Consider the following 15,669-nt stretch of genomic DNA (forward strand, 5'->3'; position numbering starts at 1 on the left):
TCGTGTTTTATACAAGATTGGGAAATTTGTATGTAAAAGAATGTTAGTGAGAATTTTAAAAAAGATTGTCCCTTCTTGTTATTTTTCCATAATTTTACAAACAGGGAAAAATATTTTTTTAAAACCTGAAAAATTAATTATTGTACAGCCACAGGGAAATTTTAAATGACAAAACAATTTTTTATTAATTATAGTTAAGTCGGATGCCTTTAATTTGCCAGTTATTTGGTCCACATTGTGTGTAGTTTTAAGCTAAACGCTCTAACTGCCCCGTGGAAAAATCAATTTTATTAACGGTAATTGTCTATAGTTTTACGGTCTTATTCACACATTTTTAGAAAATTAAAAGGAACTTGAGTACAGTAAAATTCAAACGGAAATTTCACAAGGACACTCATATCGTACCAATGAGCTTTTGTCAGTAAAAAACGCCATCAGGGGAAATATAGTTACTTTTTAAAATATACGATAGGGTCTTCGCAGGTATATTTACTATATTCTTTGGGATTTATTTATGTTTATTTTTATTTACATTAAAATGTTACAGTAAAATTAAAGCGGACACGAATATCGTACGACTTAGCTTTTGTCAGTAAACAACGCCATCCCACGAGATTTAAAAAACATCGCAGACATGTTCTTAAAAATCTCGCAAGATGGCGCCAACTCCAAGAAAAAATATCATTCTTTAAGCAAACACTGAGGTCGGAAAACTGAGAAATCGGGGAAAAACCGCGGAAGCTCAGTTTGCCGGTCTGGTAATAGTAACAACAACAGCAATATAGGATTATCCTACGTGGGACAAATTTCACAAGCCAATCTTTTTGATTTAAGGTAAGATTTTCCTATTAATAAAACAAATACATTTTTTTAATGTATGTATATATTTTTATATTACCATTTATTAATGTTTGCATCAAATTTTTTTCCTATCGATACACATATTTCAATACCATTCTCCTTACAAATTTAGCCAAAGAAATAAATATAAAAGCAACAAAATAAGTTAAGGCCAGCCTTTGCACTTGATGGCTTACAATGCTTACAACACTTATGGTACCGGACATTCAGAAAACTCACATTCTTCTAGTTTATGCTACGATAACTTAACAAAACACTGTAATCTAAATTATTTGTTTACTTTTCCCATTGTTAATCTGCCTTTGAGTATAATATGCTTTTCAAGTTAACATTAGTTGCCTGCATCTGCAGTTATCCATTTCTCACTCTTACAAAAATAACCAGGCCTTTTTTCCAATCACCATTTCACACTTAATACATATTTACTTTAGGTCAACAGGTTTGCAATTTGAAATCCATAGCACTTGTTTGGAGTATATTCGGAGATTAATATGTAGGTACTCTAGAATATTTGAAATCAAACTGAAAGCACATATACCCTAGACACTCTATAGTAATAGATATATAGTATATAGTACATATAGGAGTAGTATTGCCTATAGTAAGAAGTTTTGCGCTTGCTAAAAACTGGAATCTTGGTTCACATTTTATATATTTTATCTTGAGCTTTAAGTATATATTTGGAAAATTTTACATTTTACCTTTCCTATAGCCATTACAGAAGCTCTACAAAATTGAATAAAAAAGGTATTTCAATGATCAAATTTGTTTGCTTTTCAATTGCTTCTTTTATAAAAAGTTGTCAAAAATTGAGGTATCTTAAAATTATTTTAAAGAATATTGCTACTGCTGCACTATTAATACAAATTCAATAGCGGGAATAAATCAGTTATGGTTTTTCGCTTTCTTTGATATTGATTTGAAATTGCTTAAAAAATAATAATTATACCTAAAATTTGAATAGCAATCTATACAATCAGTTTACACCGAGGCTTGAAACAAACTTAGAAAGAATGATTTTAATATAGATATGGCTGTGTAGAAATTTGAGTTGTCGTTTTTTTTTCCAAATCTTTTTAAAGGATAAAATCTTCCTTAGATATTATCGAGCAGTGCATCTGGCGTCTGAGGATCTGTGGTCATCTCGTCGCTGATATCGCCCACCGAACTGGTGACGGTGGACAGGATCGAGGAAATGGTGGCATTGATGACCTCGGCACTGCCGGCGGCCACCGTGCTGTAGAGCGCCAGAGCCGTGGTGGTGATCACGGTGGCCAGGGCCGGACTGGCGGTGCTGGTGGTGGAACTGGTGGAGGGCAATCCAAGGCTGGCCAGCGTGGTGTTGAGCAGGAGTGGGGCCAGCGTGGTGGCTCCCGTGGTTGGCGGACTCATCGTACTGGTGCTAGTCAGCGGCAGCGGATGCGGCAGGTGGCCATGTCCATGGCCGTGCCCGTGGAACTGCTCCAGCATCGAGGCGGGCACATAGGGATATGTGGGACAGGGATTCACCAGCTGCGGCCCCAGCATGCTCTCGAAAACGTATCCAATCAGGGAGCCCACCGTCAGGCCCACATTGTATGACAAGGTCATTATATTGCCAGTGACCTCCTTGAGCGTTCCCGGCACCTTTGCGGGGGCCAGCATCATGGGCAGGCTGCCCGCCAACCCATTGGTGATGCCCAGTGCGATGGTGAAGACAAAGGGTGCCGTCTCGCCGGAGATCACGGGTCGCTGGCGGGGCGCACAGCAGAGGAGCAGCAGCGGGACGAGGACGATCCGGAGGCCGGACAGCAGGATCAGCTGGCGACGCGACCAGGGATACGGACTGGCGGCCAGGATCTTGCCCACCACGTCCGACGTGTTGAAGCAGAACATCAGCAGCACCGGCATCCAGGAGCGGAGGGCGCATGACTGCACCTCCACCTCGATGCCCGGATACAGGGAGAGGGTCACGCAGTAGGCGAGGGCGATGCACACCATGTGCGGATAGATCACCTGGGCCACCCGCCACCGGGTCACGAATCCCTCGCGGATGTCGCCCAGCTTGCTCGGCCGGCAGCGTCGAGGGGTTATCACGTGCTCCACCTTAAAGAAAGGTTGTTTTGTGTTTTTGAGCAAAATAATATTTATTGTGTGCTGAGAAACACACACATAAGTATACATCACCTCAAAAATATAAATATAAAATAAAACATAATTAAAATAAAACTACGTATCCCACTATATACTTTTTGTTAGCTATTATCAATCAGTGCCGCAATATTAAATAATTCATAATTTGTTTGTCTCTTTGCCACTAAAGAAAAATAACCCATAAATAAATGCATTAACGCCAGTTAAGTATAACTAGGACTTAGATAATTAATGATAATGATAATGATTTGAAAACAGTATTGTAATTAGTAAACGAGTTTGTGTGAAACCCACCTTGAAAGCTACCGTCGTGGGCGTTGTGGGCTCCTGGGCGGGGGGCGTGGCAGGGAGCTCAGGCAGTTGGCCCAAGGACTCGATGCTGCTTTCGCCGGCTGTCGGATTGGACAGCTCGTAGACGGGATTGCTGAAACTCAGGGTATTTCCGGTGCCTGGAGGACCCACCGATGTGGTCGTGGTATGCGTGCCATCCATCGAGAGCACACCGTATCGAGTACTACTTGCAACTCCATCAATCTCCTGCTATATTCGAAAAAAGGCGGGAAAAATGCAATTCAATTTTTAATTTTTAAAATGCTTGGCCTGTTGTTTTTATACCCTTGCAGAGGGTATTATAATTTCAGTCAAAAGTTTGCAACGGGCATCGAGTGAAGGAGACATTTTCGACCCTATAAAGTTTTAAAGCTATCTGCTTGAAACTTTCCCAAAAGTTGTCTTTCTATTGCAGGTAGTATAAAAGTCGGAACGAGCCGAATCGGGTGACTATATCATTTAGTTCCCACAGAAATAATCGGAAAAAAAATTCAAAAAGTATAACATTGTTGTTTTTAATTTGTTTCATTTCTCTTTGGGATATTTTAATACTAATTACGGTTTTAATTAAATTAAAATCGGACTGTTATATCATATAGCTCCCATAGAAGATTTCGAAAAATAACTACACGGGTATATCAGGTCCGGCTTGCCGAAGTTTACTTCTTGTCTTGTTATACCCTTGCAAAGGGTATTATAATTTTGGTCAGAAGTTTGTAACGCAGTGAAGGACGCGTTTCCGACCCTATAAAGTATATATATTCTTGATCAGGATCAATAAGGGAGTCGATATAGCCAGGTCCGGCTGTACCGTTTGCGAGCTAAGTTTAAAAGCTAGCGATCTGAAACTTTGACAATCGTCCTAAAACATGTCTACGCAGATCAAGTTTGAAAATCGACCCGATCGGACGTCTTTATCCTACAGCTCCCCCCTTTCACCCTCCCCTTGAAACCTTACTACCCACTCGGGCGGAAAGTATGACGCCGTCCCTTATTTGTTCGCTGTATGGAATAGGCAATACAATGCTTTTTCGAACTTTTTCCACAACAATGGGGACAATGCAATTTTAAAAGAAACAAGAAAGCTTATAAAGAAACAAGAAAGATATTACAAATCGACTACATTTCGATTTCTATGCCTATAATACTAAAAACAATGAAGCTACATATGTCGATTTTGCGCTGCATTTTGCCATCGTTTCTATGACAGCTATATTATATTGTTGGCCGATTTTTATTTAATTAAAACCATAATTCCATTATATTTACATATTACCAAATCTCAAAAAACAAAACAAAACAACAGAGTTATAATTTTTTTGAATTGTTTTTTTCCGATTGTTCCTATGGGAGCTACTGTATATGTATATGTATATATATATGGACTGTATATTACATATCGGCTAATGTGAGCTCGGTAGCCGGATACGTTTACAGAGAGCAGAAAACGAAACAAACAAACTCATAACCAAATTATATAACTTCCATAGGAAAGATCGCAAAGTCCATCGGAAAAACAAGTTTTAGTTTTTATAGAAATTGAACATATGTATATGTAAGTAGTTAGTTGCTATAGTAACAATCGGAAAGTCGGCTTAACTTTTTATACCCTTGCAGAGGGTATTATAGTTTTAGTCAAAAGTGTGCAACGCAGCGAAGGAGACATCTCCGACCCTATAAAGTATATATATTCTTGATCAGGATCACCTCCTGAATTGATATACAGTATGTCAAGAAACACTTTACACACTGAAGATTGTCTTTATATTTTGACTTTGCATGCAAAAATAACCAAAGTGTGGCGCGAGGCACTTAGAGCACAAGAGAACCGCAACATTATTCCGACAGTTAAATTCGGAAAATTGTTGGTCATGATTTGGGGATGCATCAGCAGCAAAGGGGTCGGAGAAAATACTACGAATGCTGAGCAGTATCTTCGAATTTTAAAGACCCATTAAGGCCCAGTGCTGAAAAATTTGGCTTTATTTCCGACAATAAGCCTAACTTTAAGTTCTACCAGGATCACGATCCCAAGTATAAGGAGCTGAATGTGCGGAATTGGCTCCATTACAACTGCGGTAAGGCGATCCATACACCACCCCAGAGCCCCGACCTTAACCCTATTGAAAATTTGTGGGCTTTCCTGAAGAAAAAAGTGGCAAAAAGGCAGCCCAAAAATCGTCAAACGTTCAAAACGGCGGTAATAGAGGAGTGGCAAAAAATACCATTGGAATATGATATGCCAAAGTTAATCAATTCAATGAAAAAACGGATCCAGCTTGTTGCTAATGCTAAGGGGGGTCATACAAAATACTTACTCTTACTCTCTCTCTTTCTCTTAATATTTAGATTTAAATTACGATAATTAGTTTTGACAGTTTCTTGACAGTATGAAAAATGTGTATTCTCATGTTTAAGTTAATTATTATGTTCCTATGAATTGCTATGTTTTTGATTTTACACTCATTAATTAAATGGTCAAGACACGCCCACTTTCTTATGATAGTTTCTGTAAGTCTATAGTAACATAATCCAAAAAACTGCAGTGAAAAATCTCTTTTCGTTTACTCGTAATATTAAATGCCAGATAAAGTGGCCATTTACCCCATAGTGCATTGCCTGCTCCGATCAAAATAAAGATATTAAATAAAAATATACTTTCTTGTTCTTTTCGCTACTTTTTCAATTTTAGCAATTTCGGCAAAGACTGCAAGGGTATTAAAACTTCGACTTGCCGAGGTTAGCTTCCGTCCTCGTTTTAAATCATTTTTACACAGACAATTAGGAGACATTCATCTGCCAATGAGTTGAATGAATTCGGCTGCGAATTGCAATGAATGTGAATGAATGTGTGCGCCGCCGCTGTACTCAACTCATCGAACTCACACAAAGAGAGAGCGAATTGAATGCCGAAAGAACCGGGTAAAAATAGTGAGTGCGATGAATGACGCATTGTTTTCTTTTACGTGAGCTGTATTTACTATTGCGAAATTAAATAGGATAAGATAATACAATGTTTATTTTCATTTCATGTATGTATATTTCGCTTAAAAACTAATTATTAAATTTTCCTTATTAAATATTATTTATATTAGAATGTAGAAACATCATTTTATTTATGCTTTCTGGATTTTTCTGGTATCAGAAAAAGCTCTCTCTCTCTCGTAATAAGCGGCGCACAAATTGTATTCTGAGTATTCAGTCAATTCTTCTTTGCTGCATTCATTCATTTATTCCGTTTTGCACACACATTCATTTAATGCCATTTCAAAATTGCGCTCAAATGAGAATACAGTGCGATGCGAACTCGATCAGCTGAATGCGTTTAGTACTGAGAGAGTGCAGCCGTGCAGCTCTCTAATGTGTAAGTACTGATAGAAAAAAGTCATTTAGTAACGCTTTAGAAACTGTTTCGATTGGTCGTGGCTTGCGCTTGAAAATTACCATTATGGACAGAACAACCATATTTTCACTAAACTATTATTGTTTGTTCTTGATATTTGAAAATATAAAAACTAACTGCGAGACTGAAAGAAACTTAAAAAGAGAAAATATCATTGATATGTATCGGGATCTTATCAATTTCGTAATCAGCTGTGTTGAGTTCCAAATAGCTTTTCGAAATTGGAACAAGAAACTTTTTGACGATCTTATCGGTTATTATGTTGAGCTAAAAATAGCTTTTCGAAATGCGAACAAGAAACTTTTTGACGATCTTATCGATTATTTTCAATTAAGAGTCGCCGATGATGTATCAGTCCATTTTTCGGCAATATATAACTCATTGCAAAACGTTTCAAAAAAGGACAAGGATCACTTTTGGAATTACTTCACAACCGCGATTAAGGAAAACGTAAACATGCAATCACTCGAATTGTATTATAAATCGACAGAATACCATCCCGAACATTTGGATAGGTTACAGGCAATCATGCATTCCCTTAAAAATAAGACTTTGCACAAACTCGATGTAGATTTTGGTGAGTTGTTCTATAAAAAGGTTATGATTTATGTTAATCTAAGCACTTGGAGTTTTCAGGCTCTGATTATAGCTTCGAAAATTTTGGTACATTCGGTCACTTGAGAAGTCTCAAAGTTAATGCGCGCATGTGTGCCTATGATTTGGTACAGTTGTGTCGATCAAATCCGAATTTATGTGATATCACTTTCTACAGTACCGAATTATATGGAAGGTTTTCGGATATCGTGCCATACTGCAGTCAGCTAAAATGCCTGGAGTTATTGATGAAACCCGACGTCGATGCTACAGAGTATGCCACGTTGGCAAATTTACCCCAACTTGAAGAATTGTGGCTTGGTGGGATACATCAAGAAGGCACGCTGACTGAGTTGTTTAATGGCCTCAAACTAAAGGGCGTAAAAAAACTATGTATACCTAAAAGTATGCTCAGTAAACAAGAAACTCAGGCTCTAGCACAGATAAGGTCGATAATCGCCATTTGGAGCGCATTTAGTGATGACAACATTATTTGGAATTTAGCTCATATTCCAAATCTCGAATCCATTACAGTTTTTACTAGACCTGAGCAATACAACATAATGGTTCAATTTAAAAATGTGCTAAAGAAAGTAGTAGTTATCTTAATTACTCCATTCATGACATTGTATTTGATATCCCCTGGCCCTAAGCCAGGGAATCTTTTCCTGAATCTTGAAATCCGTCGATTTTTCTATGGTGAAGAACATAATGACGAAATTTCTAGTGACATCCTCAATTTTATAACTCCTCTTTCTCAACGAATAGAAGTCAATGAATTGCATACAATGGGTTTTAGTGGCTTTCTGCAAGCTCTGCTTCAGAGTTTAGCGAACCAGAAACTAAGAAATGTATACATACGTGAAAAAATAAGCATGGAAGAAGCTGATTCACTCGTTTCCATTCCGTCTTTAAATAATATAATTTGTTACCATAATTTGGAGGAGATAATTCTAATGAAATGTAAACAACTAGATGGAATTAAGAACACAGAAACCCGAGTGTATCGATTTAGAAATCCAGAGTGGTGGGCTCGTATAATCCATGGCAATTTTTTAACACTTATTGTGGACTTTTCAGAGTGCTCTTTCCGTTTTTTCTGTCCTCTAGCAAATTTTAAAAACTTAAAAAAACTAGTTATAAAGGGTTATTATATGTGTGATTCCTTAACACTACTATTCAAAAGATTTGAAGAAAATCGAAACCTAGAGGACTTGGAAATGGATATAATTGATACCACAGCTCTTCATGGGTTGGCACAAATCAGCAGCATAAAAGTGCTTAAGTGTGGTTTTTTTTGTTCCCGTGCTTATCGAACTCTGGCTAATTTAAATCAACTAGAGTCGCTAACTATATCTTTACAACCAAATGGATCTCTAAAAAGACTTTTTAACCTTCTTGCTGACGAAGAACAATATCGAAATTTACAGGCAGATATTTCCATTGATGAAGCTACCGCAAACAATTTGAAAACCTTGCAAACGATATCTAGATACTGGTATAGGCCAAGTCATCAATGTGAAGATATTTTACAAAATCTCACCGATTTGCGTCTTCATGGAATCTCCATGTGGGGTCTTCTCAAGGAACTAAAAGTTTTATCCAGTCTTCAAAGCTTGTTTTTGGATAACTCACATTTGGATTTTTTAGATATTGTTGAGTTGACTAAAATAAGTTGGCTGAAACATTTAAGACTCGGCCTTACCGATAAAAAATGCATCTTAATGCTGATCCAATTAAAAAATCTGGAAGTCTTGGAAATCACATCGACTCATCACGCAGCGGAAGATGAAAGCAACTTTATTCTTCCATTTCTCGAATCTTGCCAAAATCTTAGATCTATAACTCTTCATCGATACTATGACTTCTTAAGTAAGGATTATCTTAACGGAATCTTAACAGTTATAAAGCTCCTTAAAGACCCTGAGACTAATCCGCCATTTGAATTAGTTGGAATGTGGTGTGATTTCGAAAATCTAAATCAGGTAATTTAATGTGTAGAACTCAAGAAAAATGTCGTTAATTTAAAATTTTAGCTACACGGATATGATGACGCTTTCCTACTGCTGAGACGCATTAAACAAGAAGAATTTGAGTCTGATGAAGATGACATCGTGTTAAATGACGACTTTTGGGAAAAGTTCGAAATGGACCTAATCAATTACAATGACAATAGTTCGTACTCCGATGAAGAAAACAATTAAATTAATCTGACAAATTTTAATTTAAACGCTTTGATTAATTATTATGGACTCGGTCACTTTTTTTTATGTCCAAACATTTCGAAAGTTAGTAATCAACACTGCTAAAAGTGCCCCATCATTACAAACAGAAATATATATATGTAATTGTATATATAATATTTGCTTGCCCAAATCTTTGTTCCCCTTTCCGAATATAAAGCTTTTGCCTGCGTTGCTCGCTATCTTTATTTATAAGCTTTTAATTTGCTGCTTTTGTTCGCAGCAATCTTAGTATGTTGTATTCCGGTCGGCAAAAAAGAACTGCAACGCGGCTTTGACTAAACTTATAGATTCATCTGTAGAACGCCCCAAACATGGGTGATAAGAAAGCTTATAACGAAATTATTCATAAATAGGTAGATAACTGTGGATTTAAGTTAAAATTGAATCTAATACATTCCTTTGAAAAATTTTGTTTGTAATATTTAAATATTATGGAATTACGATTTTAATTAAATTAAAATCGGACACCAATAGCTTCATTGCTTTCAGTAATATAGGCATTGAAATCGAAATGTTGTCCATTTGTAATAACCGCAAGGGTATAAAAACTTCGGCTTGCCGAAGTTTGCCTTCTTTCTTGTTCATTATAATATAAAGGAAAATATTGTTTATATATTTAATGTGCATACTTAAGCAGAAATAACTGTCATATATTAACTGCACTGACGTCTAATAAAGAATTATATTATTATTTATTTTATATTATTTTATATTGTCAGTTACATCAAGAATGAGTTTTGTTCAAAGCGCCGCACAATTTCAAATATGAGTTCCATGCCAAAAATCTTTAAACTAAACACTTTTTGTTTGTTTGAGATATTCGAACGGATTAAAACGAACTGCGAAGCGTCCAAATGCTTACAAAACAGGTTTAGCCTTGTGAAATATTTGGATCTGATCAATTTTGTCATTTGCCACGAGAGTTTAACGGAAGCCTTTAAAGACTGGAATGCCGATCTATATGAACTTCTTGAGATCGATATTGCCTTTTTAAATAGATCCCCTTGGATAAAGATTGATTTCTCAAAAAGATATGACTCATTACAAAACGTTTCCAGAGCGGACAAAGAAATATTTTGGAAAAGCTTCGTGAATGCGATCGAAGAGAATGAAACGTTGAAATCGGTCAAATTTATTTATAAACCATTCCGATTTTACCCTGAACATTTGGATAGATTTGAGGCAGTCGTAAATTGCCTCAAAAATAAAACCACTTTACACGAGCTCATTGTTGATTTTGCAGGTGAGTTTTTTCCGGAAAATAATATTTATTTATGGAGTTACAAGGATGTGAGTTTACAGGCTATAGCTTTGAGTATGTGCCTCATCTAGTCCACCTGACAAGACTCGAACTGAATGTGCGAATGGATGCCGATGACTTGATCCAGTTGTGCCGTTCAAACCCGAACTTACGGCGGCTGAATTTTCACAAAACGGAGCTACGTGGCCGTTTATCTGATATTGTTCCATACTGCAACCAATTGAGCGATTTGTCTTTCACAATGAAGACCGAAATAGATGGTTCGGAATATTCCGCATTTGCCAACTTACCTCTACTCAGGAAACTGCGAATTAAAGGAAGCCATCAGGAGGGCACTCTGCTAAAGTTGTTAAATAATTTGAAACACAAGCGACTGCGAGAGATACACATTCCAAACATTTCGCTCAGTGAAGGGGAGTCAAAAGCTATATCCGAGATAAGCACATTAACCGTGATTATGACCTCTTTCAGTAATATTTCGAGCATTGCGGATTTGGCAAATCTCACAAAACTCCAGCATTTATCAGTGAAAACTCATCCTGAGCAATGCAATGCAATGGAGTATTTACTAAGGTTGATACCAAAAACTCGCATAGCTTTTATTACGCATAGCAGTAAATTGCTAATCACATTCTTGGAGAAAGGTGGCATACTAAGATTAAACTTTAGGAATGAAAATGATGAATATGCTGATGATATCAATGCAAATCTTATGTCTGCACTGTGCCGGTTACCTAATATCCTTCAATTGATCGTACTCGGAAATATTGGCACAAGGGCGTGGCAAGTCCTACTTCAGGGCTTAGCCTCTAAAAAACCTCAAACTCTTGGCAATATATTGTTTAGAAAAAATACCCCGATTACTTGTGAGGAAGCTGCTTCACTGGCATCCATTCGGTCCTTAATGTCCATAAATTGTGATTTTCACCATTTGGATCAGATAATCGATGTGAAAATTCAGCATCTAAATGGATTAATAGAGGCGGAAAATCGAGTGGATAGGATCAAAACTGATTTGTGCGATGTTCGTATGATCCACGGAAATAATGCTGTGACACTGATCCTCGACTTTATAGCGAAAGATATTAATGCCGACAATTTTTCCGCCCCTGGTCAATGTGAATAACTTGAAGAAAATTGTGGTTATTGGAAATCTTACAAACGGTTCCTTAACTACGCTCTTTGAAAGACTTGTCCCGGACAAAATGCGGAATCTAGAGGAATTGGATATCGCTATAGTTGAACCCGAAGAACTTCGAGTACTGACAAAAATCAGCAGCTTAAAATTTCTCACATGCGGCTTTTTCTGTTCACAAAATTGGGAACTTCTCGCGGAGTTAAAACAGCTTGAGTCACTTAATATTACTGTCCATCCAAAGGGATCTCTGACGAATCTCTTTAATATACTTGCTGACCAAAATATACTTCGAAGTCTCATTATCCAGAGAACAGAGCTTACCTCCGAAGAAGTTGTTGCGGTTTCAGGCACAAAATCTTTAAAGATTTTGCAACTAGGACGACCCTATGACAAAAATAAGTACGAGGTTTTAGGAGAAGTGTTAAGTTATCGCATTTGCCAAAAGTGTCGTTCACCTATTGGGTCACCTATTGAAATGGATCATATGAGGAAAGTCATTTTAAAAATTTGTTGTGTTACGAATGAGGCTGACATGGTTTCTTCAAGCTACTTCGACGTTGATCTATCTTCTCAACCGGACAATTTGGAACTCTTAGCCCATTTGCCACAGTTAACGGAATTGGGCATTCATTTTTTGTTTAAAGCCCGTTGCATAGAAGGCCTAATAAACGCCTTAGCTTTGCGATCTTATCAAACGTTGTGCAAGTTCTCATTGACTCTGAGTGCAATGTTCGTCGAAGACCAATTTGTGAAGAGTATTGCAAAGATTGCTCTACTCCAAAATCTGTCTGAATTACATATTGAAAACAACGAAGGATTCTCCTTGACGGAACTTTTCGATTTACTCAAAACTTCAGCGCAACTTCGTAGCTTAATTTTGGAAAAAACACATATAAACTTCGAGGAAACCTTGGCCATTGGCAACATTAAACGGCTACAAAAACTAGTAGTGGGATTTTCAAATGATGCTAGTTTTGAAGTTTTAGGCCAAATATCTGATCTGGAATATTTGGAAATTATTTCCGTTCACAATAAAATCGAACATAAAATGAGGCCAATTATTAAGTCATGCAAAAAGCTAAGATCGATTCTTCTTAATCATTTGTTGACCAATGAATTTACTAACTCAATTTTGGACATTACAAAATCGGAAAGAGATCCCAACATTCAACCTCCGCTGAAGCTATGTTGTCCAGGTGACAATTCACTTATTCCTGAACGGGTAAATATTTAATCACAAATATTAAAATATGGGGGATAAGAAGAATATGATTATTTTTAGTTGAATGGATGTGATGCAACCTTCTTGGATATTGAGCAGCCCCCTGAAGAAAGTTGGCGAAAAAGTGACGAATTGGAATTGCATGCCGTTCAAACACCATTGTCAGCATCTTGGTGGTAGATTTTTTTGTACAGTTATTCAGTCTTTTCTCTTTAAATTTATTTTATTTAGTAAAGCACTAACTATATATTTTCCAACAATTGATGAAAGACTGTCCCGAGATAAATTCCGCATTTCATTGGTTTCTAACACATCTTAGCAAGAATGGATAATTTTGTTGGTATGGGACTTGGTATCCCTTGGTATGGGACTCACCTCATCAGGCCGCAGGACAATCTTGGAGCAGGCCTCCACATGGAACCGCACAAACGGCGAGTTGATCGTGGCCACGTGCAGCAGGTAGCTGAAGAGTATGTAGAGCGTGGAGGTGAGAAAGAAGATGACCGTGGACACGCGATCGTTGTTGATCAGCAGTTTGGTAACCACACGATTGGAAGACACCAGGAATCCGGCAATGCTCTCGCCGGCCATCACCGCCTGGGTGTACTGCTTGGGCAGCATGGAGGCGAATCCGTAGAAACTGGACTGCTGAACAGTGCATCCGATGGCGGTCAATGCCACCGCCGACATATTCACCAGGTAGGCGGTATTCGAGGCAAACATGTGCCAGGCCACCTCGCAGACGGCGACAAAGATTAGTGTGGTGAAGGATATCATGTAGCCGAAGAGCACACGGGACTGGAACGGCGCCACCGACAGCACTATGTTGTTCATCAGGACGGTGCCGAAGGCCACGAAAATGTAAGTCATCGACATGTCCAGGGCCACCGGACGACCCGGAAAACGTGCCTGCCAATAGTCCGCCGCAATAATGAAACTGAAAAATATATATATTAATTATATTATATATTATTGTATATATTTAATTATTAATATTGCAGAATTTGCTAGTATATTTATATTAATTATTAATATAATGTGTTTTATAGGTTTATAATTATATTGTAGAATTTGCTACTATATTTTACAGTTACTTAATTAAATCTAAATCTAGTTAAATCTAAAAAGTCGCAAAATAGCTCATAAATGTCGTATTAAAATATAATGATAATGCATATTTTAACAGAGTGAATTAATTATTATTTAATACAAACAGATTTCTGGGTTTCACAATGTTCACCATTTTATTTGATTTTCTGTAGATCAAGCGGCTTTTGTAAAATTAAAAAACTAAAATGATTGTATAACAAATTTGAAACCAAAAAATATTCAATATATATCATAAAACATTTTGATACCCTTGTTTTTTTCCTATTTTGGTCCGCAAGTCAAGGAATACCTTCTCCGCTTCTTCTACTCACCTATTGTAGGGCAGAACAAAACCTATGCCCGCTGCCAGGAGAGCCAGGTAGACGGAGTGCCTCTGATCCTTGGGAGCGCGTGTATCGAACTCGGGACTATCCATGCTGCCGGGATGCCTCAGTCCGGAGCCAGCCGTGGAATTATTACTCCTCGAACGTCCTGAGCCTCGTCCATCCAAGGGCTCATAGGTGCTTTCCTGTCCACCCACATCCATGGTCTTCTACTGCTGTTTTCGTTGCGAATTCCGGTGGCAAATCCCTTTTTAATTGCTGCGATGGCTTTTGGACCTTGGCATTATTTTTCAGATTGTCCACCAAGTGGGCGTGAGGGCTCTGTTGTTTTGTCAGCGGGTCTTACATACAGGGTGCAGATTTCAGGGCAAGAGTTATACACAAATCGATAAAAAACAGACACAAGTGGCTGTCCTGGCAATTAGCCACTTGGGGGCATTTTTATAGCCACAAAACTCAGCTGAGTTGTCTGTGCTGTACAAATTTATTTCAGCTTTAGTATTATTCACTATCCACTGGAATTATTTAAACAGCTCTTCGAGAGACATCTGCTTGCCATCGTCTGCTTGTCTGAGTCGTGGCATTTTTCTCACCACGACCGCCACTGCGCATGTGGCGTATGATTGATTTTAGGAAACTGACCGAAATCAGCCTGTTGTTGTTTTGTCGGCTTAAAATGAAAGTCTTCTTCTTTTCTTGGAGCGTGACCGAATGTGAGGGTGTTATAAATCCAAACCATTGTTCTGAATGTTGCCATTTCTGGCTGATTTTTTTTTGTCTATATTCTGATTGTCTACATATTATTTATAATGGCTTATTTTCATAGAATCTTAAAGATAAATATCATTTGTAATGATGACTCAGAGCTAAAGATAAAAATTAAACAATAAACAGTTGATTATTAGATGTGACTCTTTATTAAACCTTTAAACCGATTTTATTTTTAGCGGTTAACATGCTGTAGAGTAACTGCCGTATAATAAACTTCTAAACATAATTTATATGAAACAAATCTAAAAGCTTTTTTAAATGGCGAATTGGTGATTTA

General features: G+C 37.5%; 3 protein-coding genes across 5 annotated transcripts; 2 read left to right on the forward strand and 1 right to left on the reverse strand.

The window, feature by feature from the left end:
* Positions 1–908: 908 nt before the first annotated feature.
* On the reverse strand, positions 909–15,218 carry LOC108042691 (equilibrative nucleoside transporter 4). Of its 2 annotated transcripts, none has more exons than XM_044457795.1 (4): positions 14,610–15,218; positions 13,564–14,125; positions 3,289–3,531; positions 909–2,946 (listed from the first exon to the last, which is right to left on the reverse strand). In XM_044457795.1, exons 1-4 carry the CDS (start codon positions 14,822–14,824, stop codon positions 1,957–1,959), a joined length of 2,010 nt encoding a protein of 669 aa, XP_044313730.1. In that variant the 5' UTR covers positions 14,825–15,218; the 3' UTR covers positions 909–1,956. The 2 variants fall into 2 exon arrangements, with proteins under 2 accessions (XP_044313730.1, XP_044313729.1); XM_044457794.1 differs by having other exon boundaries at positions 3,289–3,534; positions 14,610–15,215.
* Positions 6,741–10,262, forward strand: LOC108053529. Of its 2 annotated transcripts, XM_017136222.2 has the most exons (3): positions 6,741–7,304; positions 7,364–9,306; positions 9,358–10,262. In XM_017136222.2, the coding sequence occupies exons 1-3, from the start codon at positions 6,773–6,775 to the stop codon at positions 9,523–9,525; spliced, it is 2,643 nt and encodes an 880-aa protein (XP_016991711.2). In that variant the 5' UTR covers positions 6,741–6,772; the 3' UTR covers positions 9,526–10,262. The 2 variants fall into 2 exon arrangements, with proteins under 2 accessions (XP_016991711.2, XP_016991712.2); XM_017136223.2 differs by having other exon boundaries at positions 6,741–9,306.
* LOC108053530 lies at positions 11,282–13,503 on the forward strand. Its single transcript, XM_017136224.2, has 2 exons — positions 11,282–13,188; positions 13,249–13,503. Exons 1-2 carry the CDS (start codon positions 11,917–11,919, stop codon positions 13,366–13,368), a joined length of 1,392 nt encoding a protein of 463 aa, XP_016991713.1. The 5' UTR covers positions 11,282–11,916; the 3' UTR covers positions 13,369–13,503.
* Positions 15,219–15,669: the final 451 nt, after the last annotated feature.

Source organism: Drosophila rhopaloa, unplaced genomic scaffold, assembly GCF_018152115.1.
Source record: "Drosophila rhopaloa isolate 14029-0021.01 unplaced genomic scaffold, ASM1815211v1 contig_163, whole genome shotgun sequence".
Classification (NCBI taxonomy): Eukaryota; Metazoa; Arthropoda; class Insecta; order Diptera; family Drosophilidae; genus Drosophila; species Drosophila rhopaloa.

What these genes read in the sequence shown, in the direction of transcription:
- LOC108053530 (XM_017136224.2), top strand. Translation starts at nt 11,917, where the DNA reads ATGCCGACAATTTTTCCGCCCCTGGTCAATGTGAATAACTTGAAGAAA. An exon ending in ATTCACTTATTCCTGAACGG is followed by an intron (nt 13,189 to 13,248) that starts GTAAATATTTAA and finishes GATTATTTTTAG; the next exon opens with TTGAATGGATGTGATGCAAC.
- LOC108053529 (XM_017136222.2), top strand. Translation starts at nt 6,773, where the DNA reads ATGGACAGAACAACCATATTTTCACTAAACTATTATTGTTTGTTCTTG. An exon ending in CAAACTCGATGTAGATTTTG is followed by an intron (nt 7,305 to 7,363) that starts GTGAGTTGTTCT and finishes TGGAGTTTTCAG; the next exon opens with GCTCTGATTATAGCTTCGAA. An exon ending in ATTTCGAAAATCTAAATCAG is followed by an intron (nt 9,307 to 9,357) that starts GTAATTTAATGT and finishes TTAAAATTTTAG; the next exon opens with CTACACGGATATGATGACGC.
- LOC108042691 (XM_044457794.1), bottom strand. Translation starts at nt 14,824, where the DNA reads ATGGATGTGGGTGGACAGGAAAGCACCTATGAGCCCTTGGATGGACGA. An exon ending in TTTGTTCTGCCCTACAATAG is followed by an intron (nt 14,126 to 14,609) that starts GTGAGTAGAAGA and finishes TATATTTTTCAG; the next exon opens with TTTCATTATTGCGGCGGACT. An exon ending in TTGTCCTGCGGCCTGATGAG is followed by an intron (nt 3,535 to 13,563) that starts GTGAGTCCCATA and finishes TTTCGAATATAG; the next exon opens with CAGGAGATTGATGGAGTTGC.